The sequence below is a fragment of the Teleopsis dalmanni genome, chromosome 2 (genome assembly GCF_002237135.1).
Source record: "Teleopsis dalmanni isolate 2A chromosome 2, ASM223713v2, whole genome shotgun sequence".
In the NCBI taxonomy this organism is placed as follows: Eukaryota; Metazoa; Arthropoda; class Insecta; order Diptera; family Diopsidae; genus Teleopsis; species Teleopsis dalmanni.
The window spans coordinates 219,441,652-219,456,771 of record NC_051847.1 but is presented as its reverse complement, the minus strand read 5'-3'; the positions used below and the strand labels follow the sequence as shown (position 1 = coordinate 219,456,771).

Here is a 15,120-nt window from a genome sequence, read left to right as displayed (position 1 = left end):
GTAAATGACAGACATATACCAGAAGCCATTGTGGATCTATTGGTGCAGGGTAAGTACATTTTACATACATCTGAAGTAAACTGAAAATCACAATTTTTATTTTTGAAAAATAAAATAAAAATTATTCACTAAATTAATAAAGATGAAATAATTATTTTACTATGACGATCAGTATTCGGGAATATACATTAATGATGTATTGTCTATTAATAAATTTCGCTTGATACAGAATAATTTTTGGACTAAGAATTTTCTTATACTACATCCTTTTTTATTCCAAATGAACATGCAAATCTTTATTATATTACCTATCTTTATGGTCACGAAAGTAAATATATTCCCTTTCAAGACTCTATTTTTTAATCCAGTAAAATTTATAAATATAGGGTAACAAGCAGCCACGGTTTTAAACTCTATTATCATAAACGGATTAATAATAATAAAGACCGCTTAGCAAAATATTATTTATAAATAGGTTAATAGAATTAATAATTATTTTTTAATACTGATTAACATAATTTGTTCTCCAAAAGGAACTATTGAAGATAGCAGAGATATCAGAAATATATTTTATTTAAAATTGATATTTTAATTAATTGATTAATTGTATCTCTATATAGTTAATAAAAATTAATTAATAGTTAATAACAAAATTAATGTATTCTTATGAATACTACTTAAGTACACAGTTTATAATACATATCTATATTGTACAGCATATATATTCTATTCTAACAAATCGAATTCTATTTTAACCTTCCAATTATGTAGACTAAAAGGGTGTAACTGAATAGGGATTGAAATGAGCTATCAATAATTATTTAACTACTTCCCAATTTCTAGTTCCTTTAAAGTCTATATAAGTGCAATAACATAGTACAGGCAAACTAGTAACCTTCTGCTTAAGCTAGAAATACCTAGCTGAAGGATCATTAAGAGAAATCGAAACTTTATTTCAAAGTAATTAGTTTATAATAGAACTTTTTTATTATTATTGTGTAATGATAAATTCAAGTCATTACTCTGATTAACAACAAAAGTATTGTTGTATAATTTACAACAGTTTTTTCCTTGCCTCCTTCTCAAACTTTTTCTAATTTTCGATTTCTTTGAATATACTAATCACATTCTTTAACTAACTACCAAAATCTCTTGATAGAATCTGAGAATATCCTTTTGTATTTACTACTTAGAATTTATAATATAACTAACTACAAATATGTTCAATCCACCCGTTTATATCCAGTTTTCAGTTTTCTTTTATATCTTAAGAAATGATGTACCTATGCTAATGAAACTTCTTCAAAAATACTATAAAAAAATGTTGATAATGATAACTATATAAGATTAGAACTTATACGAGTGCGGGTAATAAAAGTATTTTTATATTTTTTCTTATAAAATATAGGTAAAGTAAATATATTCCGTTTTATTATCGCTAACACCAATAAGCAACTGATTTAACCCACGATCCATTAACATTTTTGACCTACTTTTATATAGTCTTGGAACAATAACTCTTAAATTATTTCCATTCCACTGATTTCATTACTGTTGGTATTTTTATGTTTATATTACAAATTTTCAACTGTACTTACGTTTTCTCTTTTATTGTTAACACATTTCTACTTACAGATGTGCCTGATCCACCTGAACGACCTTTACTGATAAGTTTCACATCGCGTTCAGTAAATTTATCATGGGCGCATTCGCAGCATCCCAGAAATGCACCTGTGACGCATTTCATTATCGAAACACGGTAAGTAAAACGATAAAAACGCAAATGCAGTGCTCGTACGTTGCCAACATAAAATCCTGCAGAGAATAATCAAGACTTATAGAGGGAGGTTGGCAGTGATGTGCACTACAAACATTTTAAACAACTGCATAAAACTTGGTGCATTTATGTGTAATAATACCAAAGCCTTGCGGGACTAATACACTATAAAGTTCTTTGCACCATTTAGTGCGAATAAGAAGTCAGACATCTATGCATGACGGTGTAAGAATAAGTAATGATGCGTGATTTAATGCTGGAAAAGTTTCAGTATTAACATGATTTCAAAAACTGGAAAGAAGCATCAATAGGGATAATAAACCTTTTTAATTGTTGCTACCAGTGAATTATTTTCGATTCAAATAATAAAATAAAATAATTTTTTTTGTTGTTGTTATTTCTTTTGTTATTTCACAATAGTGGCGAGTCAATCATTTGTCTTTGTATGCATACAAAATAATCGCGTCATCTTGTCTCTTATAGTCCCGTTCACTTCAATTCACTGATGCATGCCAACATGATTTCAATAAAAATCATTTTATCATTGGCATTCGTTTTTATTAAGTTTCATGCATTTTTCCTTCCTCTTGCAACCAGTGGCATCCTCAATTTTTCTGCAATTTGGGTTATATGAGTGCCTCAAGTTGAAGGACATATTCAGGCGATTTCGCTGCGCTTTCCGCGTACACTGGAAACGTGTTGGTATGGTAATATATATGATATTTTCAATTTTATGATATTGTGAAATATATAATAATTCTACGAATTTTTAAACCGACTTGTGTACATGCTCAGGGCATTTTAATTTCACTGAGAAATAAAGCATATTTGAAATGCATATAATTTACTGCATATAATATATCGAAATTAAATAGCTGATTAATTATGGGCTCATGCCTTTTCATTTTATAAACTATTTGTAAATATTCATATGTCACCATTCAATCAATACTTCATTATTTCTCCACCTAAAAATATTACAAAAAAGCACAAACTTTCTAACTGAACTTACAAAACTTATATTCAATACAAACTTAGCAGTGACATATCTGCGAAAATGAGTTTGATTAATAAAATATCAACAAATTTTTCATGAATTCACTTAAGTTACACTTACATGGTTCAATTTTCTGGAACACCTTCATGACAACTTATCCATTTCCTTTAATGTCAGATAAAGTGACACGTGGTCGTCCAAAAAGTGTAGTAGCTACTTGACGTTCGGCTTACTTGCAACTCTTTAAGAAACTAGAAACTACAAGAAACATAGCGCTTCAAAATCGTGTAACTTATAGAATCCTAAAAAGGAACTTTCATTTGCTGTATGCATAATGCGTGGCATATTATGCAAATTCTCATGGTCGTGAGAAGACGTAATGGTGATTTGTTTGCCTTGCTTGCCCGCGTTGAAGATGGTAAATGACGGAAGGACACTACTTGCTTAATTTACATTTCTACACTCTTTATTTTGGTCCTGGTTTAGTTAGCTGTACTTTGTGTAGGGATGCATGTGTTGGCGCTGAAACAGCAACACAAATACAATGTAAATATATGCAACAAAACGAAAACAAAATTGCAGCGAACGCATAACAAACAAATATATAAAAATTTGAAGCATACTTTTGGGATATCAACAGAATGAAATTGCAAACTCTGCTGAATGCTGGAGCCAATATAAAGATGGTGATTCGAGATGGCGATGAGGACGACGATGACGATGACGACGTTGACGGCAATGATGATGATGAAAGTGCTGACAAAAAACTATTACATGAAAAGTAACAAATAAAAATGTTGAAAGAGGATACAACATATCCATCTCGACAGCTTAAACTCAATAAAATAGTGGAAATTGTTTCTGTTCGCTCCCTTTGCGCTTTTGGTGGCACAGCTGCTATAGTGTTGATTTGTCATAAAAATTATTGCTATTTTATACGTTTGCTAACTTATTGACACATATTCAACGTATCTCACAAGGGTAAAGAGTTAAAATGACACACTTACTCTTTATGTAATTCGTTCTATGAATATGTGTGTATACGTGTATGTTAGTTTCCTTAAATACAATGCTATAGATACAAATTTTTTCTACTTTTTCTACTTTCATTGTTAATGCTGCTGGGTTTCTGTGTATCTGGAATTGTGCTCCCAAATTAATGAAGCGTAAAATCTCGCAAGCTCCTGGGAACAGATAAAGTGACAGCACTGTCAAGTGTTTGCTAAAATTTACTTACAAATAATTTGCAGGAAGTTGCTTTTTTAAGCAAAAAAACTTAAACTTTTTAACCTAAAAATTTCACTTTGATTTAATTTTATAACAATTGTACGAACTCGTTATTTAATCAAAAAAAAAAAAAATTCTGCTTCTAAAAGATCATAAAAACAACAATGCTTCTGGCAAATGTATATAAGGATTTCCGCTTTTTATATCAACTTATTATGCTAGAAGTCCTAAATAAAAAGGTATAAGTGAAAGCTTGAAATGCCTTGAAATTTAAGCCCTAACTTATATAGTATATGCTAGGATTGTTATCAAAGAATTCTAGATTAAAACTATTCTCTAACAATTCATCTCTTCATACTTCATACTCATTACTCGTCGGCCACTCTACAGTTAGACATAATCTTATTCCCCTAATAATATATTAGAAGTTACAAGAAATGAAACACCGAGGAAGAAAATTTAAAAGTTGTAGTTTTAGCAGATACCAATGACTTTTTGTATAATGTTTTTTCTGAGATATTATGATTTCAATAGCTAGGGATTGATTTTTTTTTCAATCAATATGAGCCAAAAGTTTTTAATCCAAGAAATTACCTCCTGAATTTTTAATATTCAGTAAGCCAATTTCAAATAAATAGTATGCATTTATTCATATGTATGTAAACATATAGTATATATGTTTAGTATTATGTATATGTTTGTATATATATAGTATTATGCATATGTTTGTAACAAATCAATCAATTCCATTTTATCAGCTTATAATTGAACCTGATCGGATTTTTATATCATCTGAAAATACAAATTTAATCGGCTTAAAATTTATACTCATTTTTTATACTGAATATAAAAAATGGAATTTTTTGAATTTCAATAATATATACCATATATCTCATGCATATATATTAAAGCACATTATATCTATGTACTATACATTTAGATATTTTTAATATTAATTGCATTCACATATGAGAGGAATAAAAATATTTGGTCGACAATACCATTTATATATCAATGTTCGCTAAGTGGCTTTGAACTAATAGGAATTAATAACTAAAAATAAAAAAAAAATAATTAAAATTAATTTAATTAGCATTATTGAGCACTAAAATTAGTTTAATGAACATACATAGTAGTTATATCTGAAATTTATTTTGAGCTTAAATAACACTATTGGTTTAGTGTAATTTTTAAAAAATATAAAGAAGTGATTATATAGTACTTTAGGAATAGCACTATTGGTTTAGTATAATTTTTAAAAAATTATTAAGGAATGATAATGCAGTGCTTAATGAATAACTCACATACACTTGAATATTCAATCTTACATCTCATTCGACAGAAATCCTTCCATGTGTTCTTTAACCACAAAAAACTTCTTGCAAGTGCACAAAAAGTAAGAACTTCCCATCTCATACTGTGATATCACTGTGAGACTCTGTTGGAATATGGAACTCTACTTTGAGGTTTAGTATATTTTATTTTGACTTATTTACAATGCTCAAAGGATACTCTTTTTCATAAGCAAAAATTGTGTATAAATAATATAATTAAACTCATTATGCAGTCAGCAGAACGTAATTAAATAAAAATGTGGTTACGTTGAAAAATGCATTCTTTGTGCCTCTTTCTCTCTATTACATACTTTTTCTACTCCATTTTCATAAAACAAAAATCTTCTGGTCTACCTACTTTTGCACTCTCGCTGTGCTGCATACCAGAACAGTGGCTGTGACTGCGATTGTGACTATGATTGTGACTGTGACTGTGACTGTGATTGTGATACTAGACCGCGGCATAGGGGTCCATTTTCTTTCTGAGCTATTTGCCGCAAAACTTCATTTTAATGCAAAACGAATCAGTTATTTATGAAAAAATGGTCAACAGCATAAAAATATCGCAGGCGTGGTAATAACACAAAAACAGCGTTTAAAGCACAACACGAAACCCACAATTGGTGCTGCTTGTACGAGTATGTCTGGCTTTTGTGGGGACGTGTGGGTTTGCTTTGATTTATTTAACCGTGGGCGGATGGTTCAAAACGTATTCTTTTTTTTTTGTTTTGGTTAAGCATCATGGGTTAATATAGGTATTTATATACTCACGTATGGAATATTTTCTGTGCTTTTTAATATTAAAATATTTATATTAATTTTATTGAAATGAAATCCTTCATGTGCACATATTCTTCTGCATGTACGAATAGCAATTTTTCAGTATTTCGGCTTCAATGGGTTGAATTGTGCTAATTTCTTTTATTTCGGGCCTCATGATGAACTTAATTAAAAATTTCGCATTGCTGTTGGCAACCTTGTTTTGTAAGTTACACTTTTGCCTTCTGCCTTTTGCCTTGTGCCTTGTGTCTTGTGCCTTTTTATGTTTCGCCCTGAAACGCTGCTAAATTATATGAAAATTTATTCATTAAAGCAGCAATTTAGGCATGGGAACTCTTTTATGTGTAGCTTATGTGTAGCACTTATGTACGATTTTGGCTTGTAAGGAGCGTAGAAGATGAAATTACAATTTTTAATTTTATGCTATTTTTAATTGACTGCACAATGTCTAAACATTTGAGTTTATTTTAGTAAAATTATTATTTCTTCACCTCACAAAAAGGGCTTCACGTGCTGCTTCATTTGGGGCAATCATTTAAATTTAACCAAATTTTTTGAAAATTGTTGAATGTTGCACGTTCGTATTTGTTCTCGCCCTTGGCTTTGTGTGGATTTCTTTCTATGTACAAATAAAATAATTGCTAGGCAAACAATATTTGTATTTTTCTCTGATTCGACTTTCGTTTGCATAAAAGCATAATTAATTTGCACTTAAATAAATACACGAAAGTGTCGTTTTACATTCAAATGTTTTTCTATAATGAGGCATCTACTTCCTTCCGATCCGTACATGTGCTTTATTGTGCAAATAAATATTATTTCATGATTTTGAGTTTGTTTGCCTGCTCAGATCAACAAAAGAAGTTCTAAAGACAAATAAGTGCTAATTAAAAATGTAAACGTATCCTGTTAATTTGAGTGTGTAAATATAAATTGCTTTCATCACAAATCAAAGTATTTTCATGTGTCAAAATTGAACAATTGTTTATACTTTTACTGCTTTTACTGTCTCTAATAATAAAATACTTGATTGAATTATTATTAGATGAGGTAACCTTATCTATTGCCATGTGATGATAGCTTTTATACATTATAATTAACTTCTCGTGTGAACGAGTTGCGACATACCTTAAGTGCTCTTGTTTAATTACAAAGTTTAATTGATTTAATCACTAAATAAATATTGTAGATCTTTATTCAAGCATGCTTAAATATAGTTAAATACACTATTGGTACACTGTTTAAGCCTTGAAAAACGTATGCATAATGGTTACATAAAATAACGGATAAATATCAATCGCTCAATATGTATTTTGTCGCCTTAGAAACTATTATATTTGTATATCAACACTTAATAGAATCCACCGTATATTAGTCGTAATCTTATTAAGCGATACTATCAACTAATCCTGGAAATTTTGATTTGTGACCATAACTGCCTCAATACTTCTTCCTTGAAGTATTACTAGTTTTAGTAGCAGAAGCAAATCACATGCCGTATGGCAACTAACTGCTTCGGTCATAGTTTTCATTGAGTTTTTTGACAAACAGTTTTACAGAATAGGTACTTAAGAAATTCTAGATACTTCGTTCGTACTAAATATTATCTACAAAAATGCATTTTACTCTTCTTTACCCCAAACTAAATACGTTGGAAGAAAACTTCTTCGTCTCTAAGTCTCACGGTACATGTCAACTATGTAATATGATCCTTAAACGCTAATATTCTTTTAGTGTTATCTAAGCCATTGGTGCAAAATGAGTTACTCAATGTATTCTAGAATATATTCTATGGAATATTATGAAGAAATAAATTTCACCTTCAATTTCACGTCAAAATTTAATAGCATTCCAAGTATATATATATATCTATATTTTTAAAATGAAAAATGGAAAAATGTAATATTTACTTCTTAGCAATAGAAAATACTGTTAACTAGAGTTTCTTTGAAAATTATGTGAAACTTTTGTTTTAACAAAATCACCATTTATTTGCTGAATATACCCACGATCATACAGCCTTGTTGTAAGTTTGTAGAAATAATCATAGCTGGAACCATGACAGAAGGATAAATCTCTAAATCTCTTCCCATTGCAGTTCTGGGAACAATAAAGAAAGTCTATTATATATTCTTCAGCGTATTTGTTTCATCAACTAAATATGAAGGAGCTTATTTTTTAGATGATCTTAGCCAACTTCAAGACCTCCTTTTGTAGAGTTTTTTTTTGAATTGCCAAAGCTAAGTGGTAGTTCTTAAAGCTTTGAGTCTTATCATAAAGTGACACAAAGAACCAATGAGCCAAACATAGTTTATACTTGCACTAATAATATAAGTTAATCATTGCATTGGTCATACTTTTGTAACTGTTCGCTAAATTCCTTCCACAGCATACGTATTCCAGCTCCTAGCGGCGACTAACTTTTCATGATTCTCTAGATGTTTCAGGAAAATGAATTTGGTTTAAAAAGAGATTTACATAACGACACCTAACAAGTCTTGTTATAAGAGAAGATTATATAAATGTTTGAAAAGTGTTGAGATATTTGTAGTAAAGATGAAAGGGAAGAATAGTACAAAATCATAATAATAATTAATATAGTTTTTAGTCCCACATAAGCACAAACTCTTTAGCTCTCTTATGTTAATCAAAAGCATTTAATTATTATTCCAGCTTTCATTGCTAATTTATGAAATATTTTGATTAAATTATTTCGTATTTATTTTTAACTAATACCTTTAAGTAAATTTATTCTAATTTTTTTATTATTTATTTCCTAATATCATTACTAATTACACTAAAAATTTTACTTACGAAAACTACGACGTTTCATTGGAAATTTAATTAATAACGAAACTAATTAGAATGCATCTAATAATTAATAATAATGGATTAAGATTAAACAAGCTTAAAATAAAGTAACTTATTAATATATTAGTGTGTATTAATCTCTCAAAGCAATTTTCTAAATGAGCCCAATTATTTTTTATTAGAATTTTAATTAACTACGAGTGAAAATCATTTAATAAAAGATCAAAGCATTTTTCGTTATTGTAGTGACTTAGTTTAGAGGCAGTTTCGGGATATTAATTTACTTTTTAATATCGCGATTTAGAAATGCTTATATTAAAGCACCCCAATAAATTCAATTAAGAGTTTCCTTATTCAATTCTTTGTGTTCTGAAATGGAAAATAGTAACAAAAATGGAAGATAAAATATGACTCTTCACGAGAAATACATTATATATATCAGGGATGATTTTAGTAATTTAGTCATTTGTAAGAGTTTCATTTTCTTTAATCTATTCATCCTATACCTATGTTATATGTAATAACTTTTTTTTCAAGTGAACAATAATTTTTCGGCTTTTTCAATTCATTTCTTCCAAATTGCGAATGAATCTATAACCAATACTTTCTTGTCATTTAGATGTATTACGTTAGTTTCACTTATGCTATAAATCAACAAGAATTTTTTATTTGATAAGGTATTTATTCCATAGAATAATTATTGGACTAATAGCATTGTAGAATATGGTCACACTTAATAAAAATGTTCTAATTTTTTCATTTATAAAAATATTAAAATAATTTCAATTCCCTTCTCCATTTGCAGAGTGGGTGAGAATGGACCTTGGGACCAAGTATCGCAAATATTTACAAAAACAAATACAACATCATATCAAGTAACTGGACTTATACCCTTCACAGTCTACAGTTTTCGTTTGCTTGCAGTAAACAAATTAGGCATAAGTCCGCCGTCCAAGGAGTCCTACTACATTGTCACATTGAGAGAAGGTAAGTAAAACTACAAAACTCAATCCATTATTGCTTTTATTTCTTCAGTTTTAGTAGCAATACTGAAATGATTAAAATTTAAAGCCTTTTGACTTGTCAGGCTTATCATAAAACTACAAATTAAGCCGAAGTCGTTTAATTATTTTATTTTGTTCTTCCGTATCAGCAAAAGTGATTCATTAAAGTTTCAATGAATTTATTTTTATGCTCCTTTGCACCATTGTAGCAGCCATATTAACTGCTGCCTTTCGACTTTGCTCAATTACACCATAAACCAGGCAAACTACATTTAATTATTTTACACTCCGGCAATATCCTTTACATTCAACCAATATAGCACTCATTGTGTGCGCGGGACACATCAATAACACCTTCGAATCATGATAAAGCAACTGTAAACATGACATCAAAACAAACCCGACGTACTTAAAATTACAGCCTCATTTTATAGCGACACACGAGTGGAGCCGCATGCAGGGAATTGCTGGAAGGGTGCATCCACCAATGGCTTTATTAACGAATGACTGTAGCTTTTCACACCAAAAAGAAATACCAGCAAAGCACAGTCGGTTGATTGGTAGGTCCGTAACATTTTCAATTTTCAGCGCTCGCAAACCAAGTTTGCAGACTAAACGCGTTAATTTTCGACAATAATTACACAAAGTTATTGAGAATTTATAGCAACATTATGCTATGCGGTAGCACTTTCCATTGGTACTCATACGCAGTGTATGCCGCTTTATTGCAATTGTGTGTGCACAACAGACGGATACATACGGATATACATCCGTATGTTGTGTGTTTTTAACGAAATTTTAAATTTTGAATTTAAATTTTAAAATTTTGATAAATTCAATGACTGAACACTTAGCACAACTTTTGTTGAAATTTATTTTTGAATTTTAACGCGCATGCAACATGTTACAATGGCAATTGATGCGATACTTCAAGCCGAAGTACTCGCACTTTAGCTGTCAAAACTGTTACATACTTAAATGCAGTTGGGAAAGTATGTTTCAGGAGCCAGAATAAAGGCGAAAAATTCCCGAGAAGTATTTAAATATTTATGCAATGTATTCCTACGTGTATCTGCGGGTGTATTGCGGTTTTATGAGCGCTCATATAAAATTGATATAAACGGCGAATTGTCAAATATTGACACAAGTGCGTTCGGTAACAACTGCGCAACATGTAAAACACAGCAAATGACGCATGAACGCAGAGAGGTCCTTAAGCCCGACAACATGTGTGACTCAGTACTCATTCTCGTACAAATGCAAACAGTTTTTCCGCTCATAGATATAACGCTGAATAGCCCAAAAATGAAAATGAAAATGGAAATAGAAATGATGTGCGGCTATAAACAATCTGAAACTGTGTTAGCAAATAAAATTTATGGTGCTATTGAGTTTTTTCAAAACACAAAATAAAAGGGTAAAAAAACGTGTTACAAAATAGAATCAATTGAAAGCCCTTAGAAATGACTTCCGCTTTCAAGGATATTTGAATATATATGCTGTATGTCAATAACTCATTTTGAAATCCATTCAACTCTTACAATAAAATTATAATAAGCAAAATTTTGATGCCACGATATTTTTTAAATTTTTAAACAAAAATACAGACTTCTCTTCAAAACTTACAGAAGGACTATTTCGAGTTTTAAAGAATTTTGATAAAGAATTTGAATTTGCGGTATATGTTTTATTTCCTATAGATACATTCATTTATTTAGATACACAGCTATCTATTTTATATAAATAAATTAAACAATTAACATAGCATTCAATCAGAAATTTAAATTCATTTGCCGCGTCTCCACAACCATGCGTTGCAATCAATCAACAATTAACCAATTTTATGAGGCCTTCGGTTAGTTAGGAATGCAAACAGCTGCTTTGTCCTGAAGTTCTTAGTGCGGTAAAGTTGCGGTACTTTTATTAAACTAGTAATACCGCATGCCTGCGGTGTTCGCATTAAATACAACATAAAGGTGCATAATATTTTCGCTCAAGGATATGGAAGCATATTTGCGTTAATGCACATTTAACAGGACTAATTGGAATACTTAAACTTTACACGTGCATATGCGTTATTGTTGAAATTTATGTTAAAGTTGCTTTCCATATCGAAGTACATACTGGTTATTCAGACAAATAATTGGTTTTTTGCTCAAAGCATTATTTTTACAATAATACTGTCCTGCATATAGAAGCTTGTTATTAACGAATATTGTAATTTAAGTCAGTTTTGAATTTACGAATACATATATAGTAGGCAATCCTAATATTAAAGAATAGGTCTTGTATATAGATCTCTTGCTGGTAACTTATGAAAATTTCATAATATTCGGAAGCATAAAACTTTAATTTTTGCATTTGAAATGACAGTGAAAGATTTACAAAAATAAACTTTCTGAATGCCACCTCAGCAGCCAGGTCGAGGGTTACATGGCCAATTTATTCCAAATGTAGAATCTCTGACGTATTATACAGAAGCAAATCAGAGGTATCTAAGTTAATACCTGTCTTTACAGGGCACTGGACCTGTTCTAAGTCAATACCTGCAATGCATGTCTGCCAGCTCTCGAAAAAAAGACACCAAAACACCTGATGTGTTAATGTCCAGGTTTGTTCAGAACTAGTCTGAAGTTTCTGGGGGCCACCTTCTTCAACACACTCGGCGATATCTCTAGCATTGGCTTTATAAATGCTTCTGGCTGGTTCTAGCTTGACTTTTTCTCTATTACCCGCTATTATGAGGTTTTGTGGATTCAAAACGGCTTTTTAGCTAATTTAGGAGGACTCGTTTCTCCCTCCACTAAAACTAACTAAACTTTGTAAAAGTAATTGATAAGACAACTTTATAGAATAATTGTTTATAATGTGACAGAGTGAACGAGTATTATATGGGATTACAAAACTTTTCAGACAACATAAATGATGTCATTTACTAACTGAAATGTGTAATTATCATAGATTCCACCAAAGCTATGCTTGAAATCGTCGGAGATCAGTCCAAATCATCATTGGAACTCATTGACTTCAAGTTAAAAATCTCCAAAACCTCAATTTATCGATTTTACATAAAGTGTACACATGATTTGTTTTGGAAATAACTATTAAAATAATCACTCATTGAACAATACTTATAACTAACTTAATAGTCAAAAAACGCATCAGAACTACTAACTACTTTTCATATTAGCCTGATTCAGTGGTTTTAGACTTAAACCGTTTCGAAAATAATGCACTTACTGATGAAAGAAAACCTTTTTCTGATTTATAAACCTTCTGAAATTGAAAATCACTTTAAACTACTTTAACAAGAACTCCGCTTCTACTTGTCCAAATGTATTCTATCTTATCAAGAGTAATAGTTACCAATAGATAATCCTCTTACAAGAACTTGTTTTAAGAAACTTCTCTTTACGTTGGAGTGCGCCTTATATACATAATCATATAACAAAAACCTCTATCCATTTAGTATATATTTAGTATACATTTAGTATATATTAGTACATATGATTTTCATGGAAAAAATAGTTGTAGTTTTATTCAGATTTTAAAGTAGTGCTTAAAAATATCATTCAATGTTTGTTTTACCCATAATTTTCGTGATTTAGCAATTTTTATAAACTTTATTTAATTTATTCACAATTATAGATCCACTTCAAATAATAAAGTTAATATTAATACCATCACAAATATAATTTTAAGTCACATTTTACAAAAAATGTTTAGTCAATTTAAAAAAGGTTTTAAATTTCCAACTTCTACTCTATTTTACAAGAGCCTGAATAAGTTTAGTATCTTCCAAACTATTTTTGATTTATTTACGTACTCATTGAAGCACTGCTCGAGATGACAGCTAAAAAAATTGCTTTGACACCTTTTTTAAAAATATTTCTACAAGCCACGCAGTTTACGCATCATTAAGCAATATTCTCAAAAAAAAGCAACGAAAAATTCTGGAAAAAGATTCCAGAAGTAAAGCCAAGAAAGTTCAAATCATGTCAGAGAAGAATGATTGGCAAGCTCAAGCCTAAGCATGCAGTAGGAAAAAGTTCCAAAGCAGCAAGTTAAAGAAATTGTAAAAAATATCTTATTCGAGGAAGGAAAGGGACGAAGTACGGAAACACAAACTTAAGGCACAAAGCAACTTGACAATACCGCAGACACTGTCACACTATTAAAATTTGAGACTTAAACACTGCACAAATCACTTCATACATTTTTAACTTCAAACTGAAAACGGAGAAAAATATAACTTCTACTCTAACTTATATTTGCTATGCATTAAAACAAAAACAAAACAAAAAAGTTTAAAAAATATTAAAAAATTAATGCTTTTATTTTTTCTACTCTAATTACTTGCAGCTCCAACGGGAAAGCCAATACCGACAACCGCCCACAACACATCGTCCACTTCGGTTTATATTTCATGGAAACCCCCACCAGCTGACACTATACTTGGCGAATTTCTTGGCTACCGCATCACGTACAGACCACGAGATCGGGATCCAAATGATACCAAAGAGATTTACATACGCGATAACACCGTTGAGGTAAGTACATAAAATTTTTAGGTCCTCACACACACACACACGCACACATGTACAGACAACAAAAAAGTCAGCCACAATTGTAAGCCATTTAGAGCTTAAATCCTGTAATAGCGTATCCGGAATTCACTGCCACCACAACAACAACAACAACAATCATTTTTAACAAAAGCTCCAAAAGATTCATAATTGATTCTTATAATTTCTGACAATGGGAAAGCCAACATTTTTGTGTTACATTCGTTAATGTCACTTGCCCTTCGCCTAGCGTTACTCCTATGGCATTTGCAATAGACTGTGGTACTGCACTGGTATAGCATCGCTTGGCGGTGCTCAGTTTTCCGTGTTTGGTACTAGATGCGCGGGGCGCGGAGCTTCATCGTCAACATTTACCTTTCAGTGTCATTTATTTTCATTTGCTGTCATGTTACGTGAATATCATTTTCGGTTTTAATTTTAACAAAACCAAAAAGACAAATGGAAAACAAAATTTAAATAAAATCCAAAATCAAATAAGAGATAAAAACTTAACGCAGGAACTGTCAAGGGTGCGCTGCGCTGAACTGCGCTGAACTGCCATTGCCGTATCGCCATTGCTACAAACACTTAAGTGCCAACTTCACTGACTTCAGCCCCAAACTCC

At 30.7% G+C, this 15,120-nt stretch overlaps 1 protein-coding gene across 1 annotated transcript in view; it reads left to right on the top strand.

Annotated features, from left to right (window-relative positions):
• The window catches only part of LOC119676774 (tyrosine-protein phosphatase 99A-like), a gene marked incomplete at its 5' end in the record, with an annotated part of 569,905 nt that continues 554,785 nt past the window's right edge, over window positions 1-15,120 (top strand). Inside the window, 4 exons of the mRNA XM_038088031.1 lie at window positions 1-49; window positions 1,636-1,759; window positions 9,732-9,913; window positions 14,293-14,480. Coding sequence (XP_037943959.1) covers window positions 1-49; window positions 1,636-1,759; window positions 9,732-9,913; window positions 14,293-14,480 — 543 coding nt within the window. The remainder of the gene's footprint in view (window positions 50-1,635; window positions 1,760-9,731; window positions 9,914-14,292; window positions 14,481-15,120) is intronic.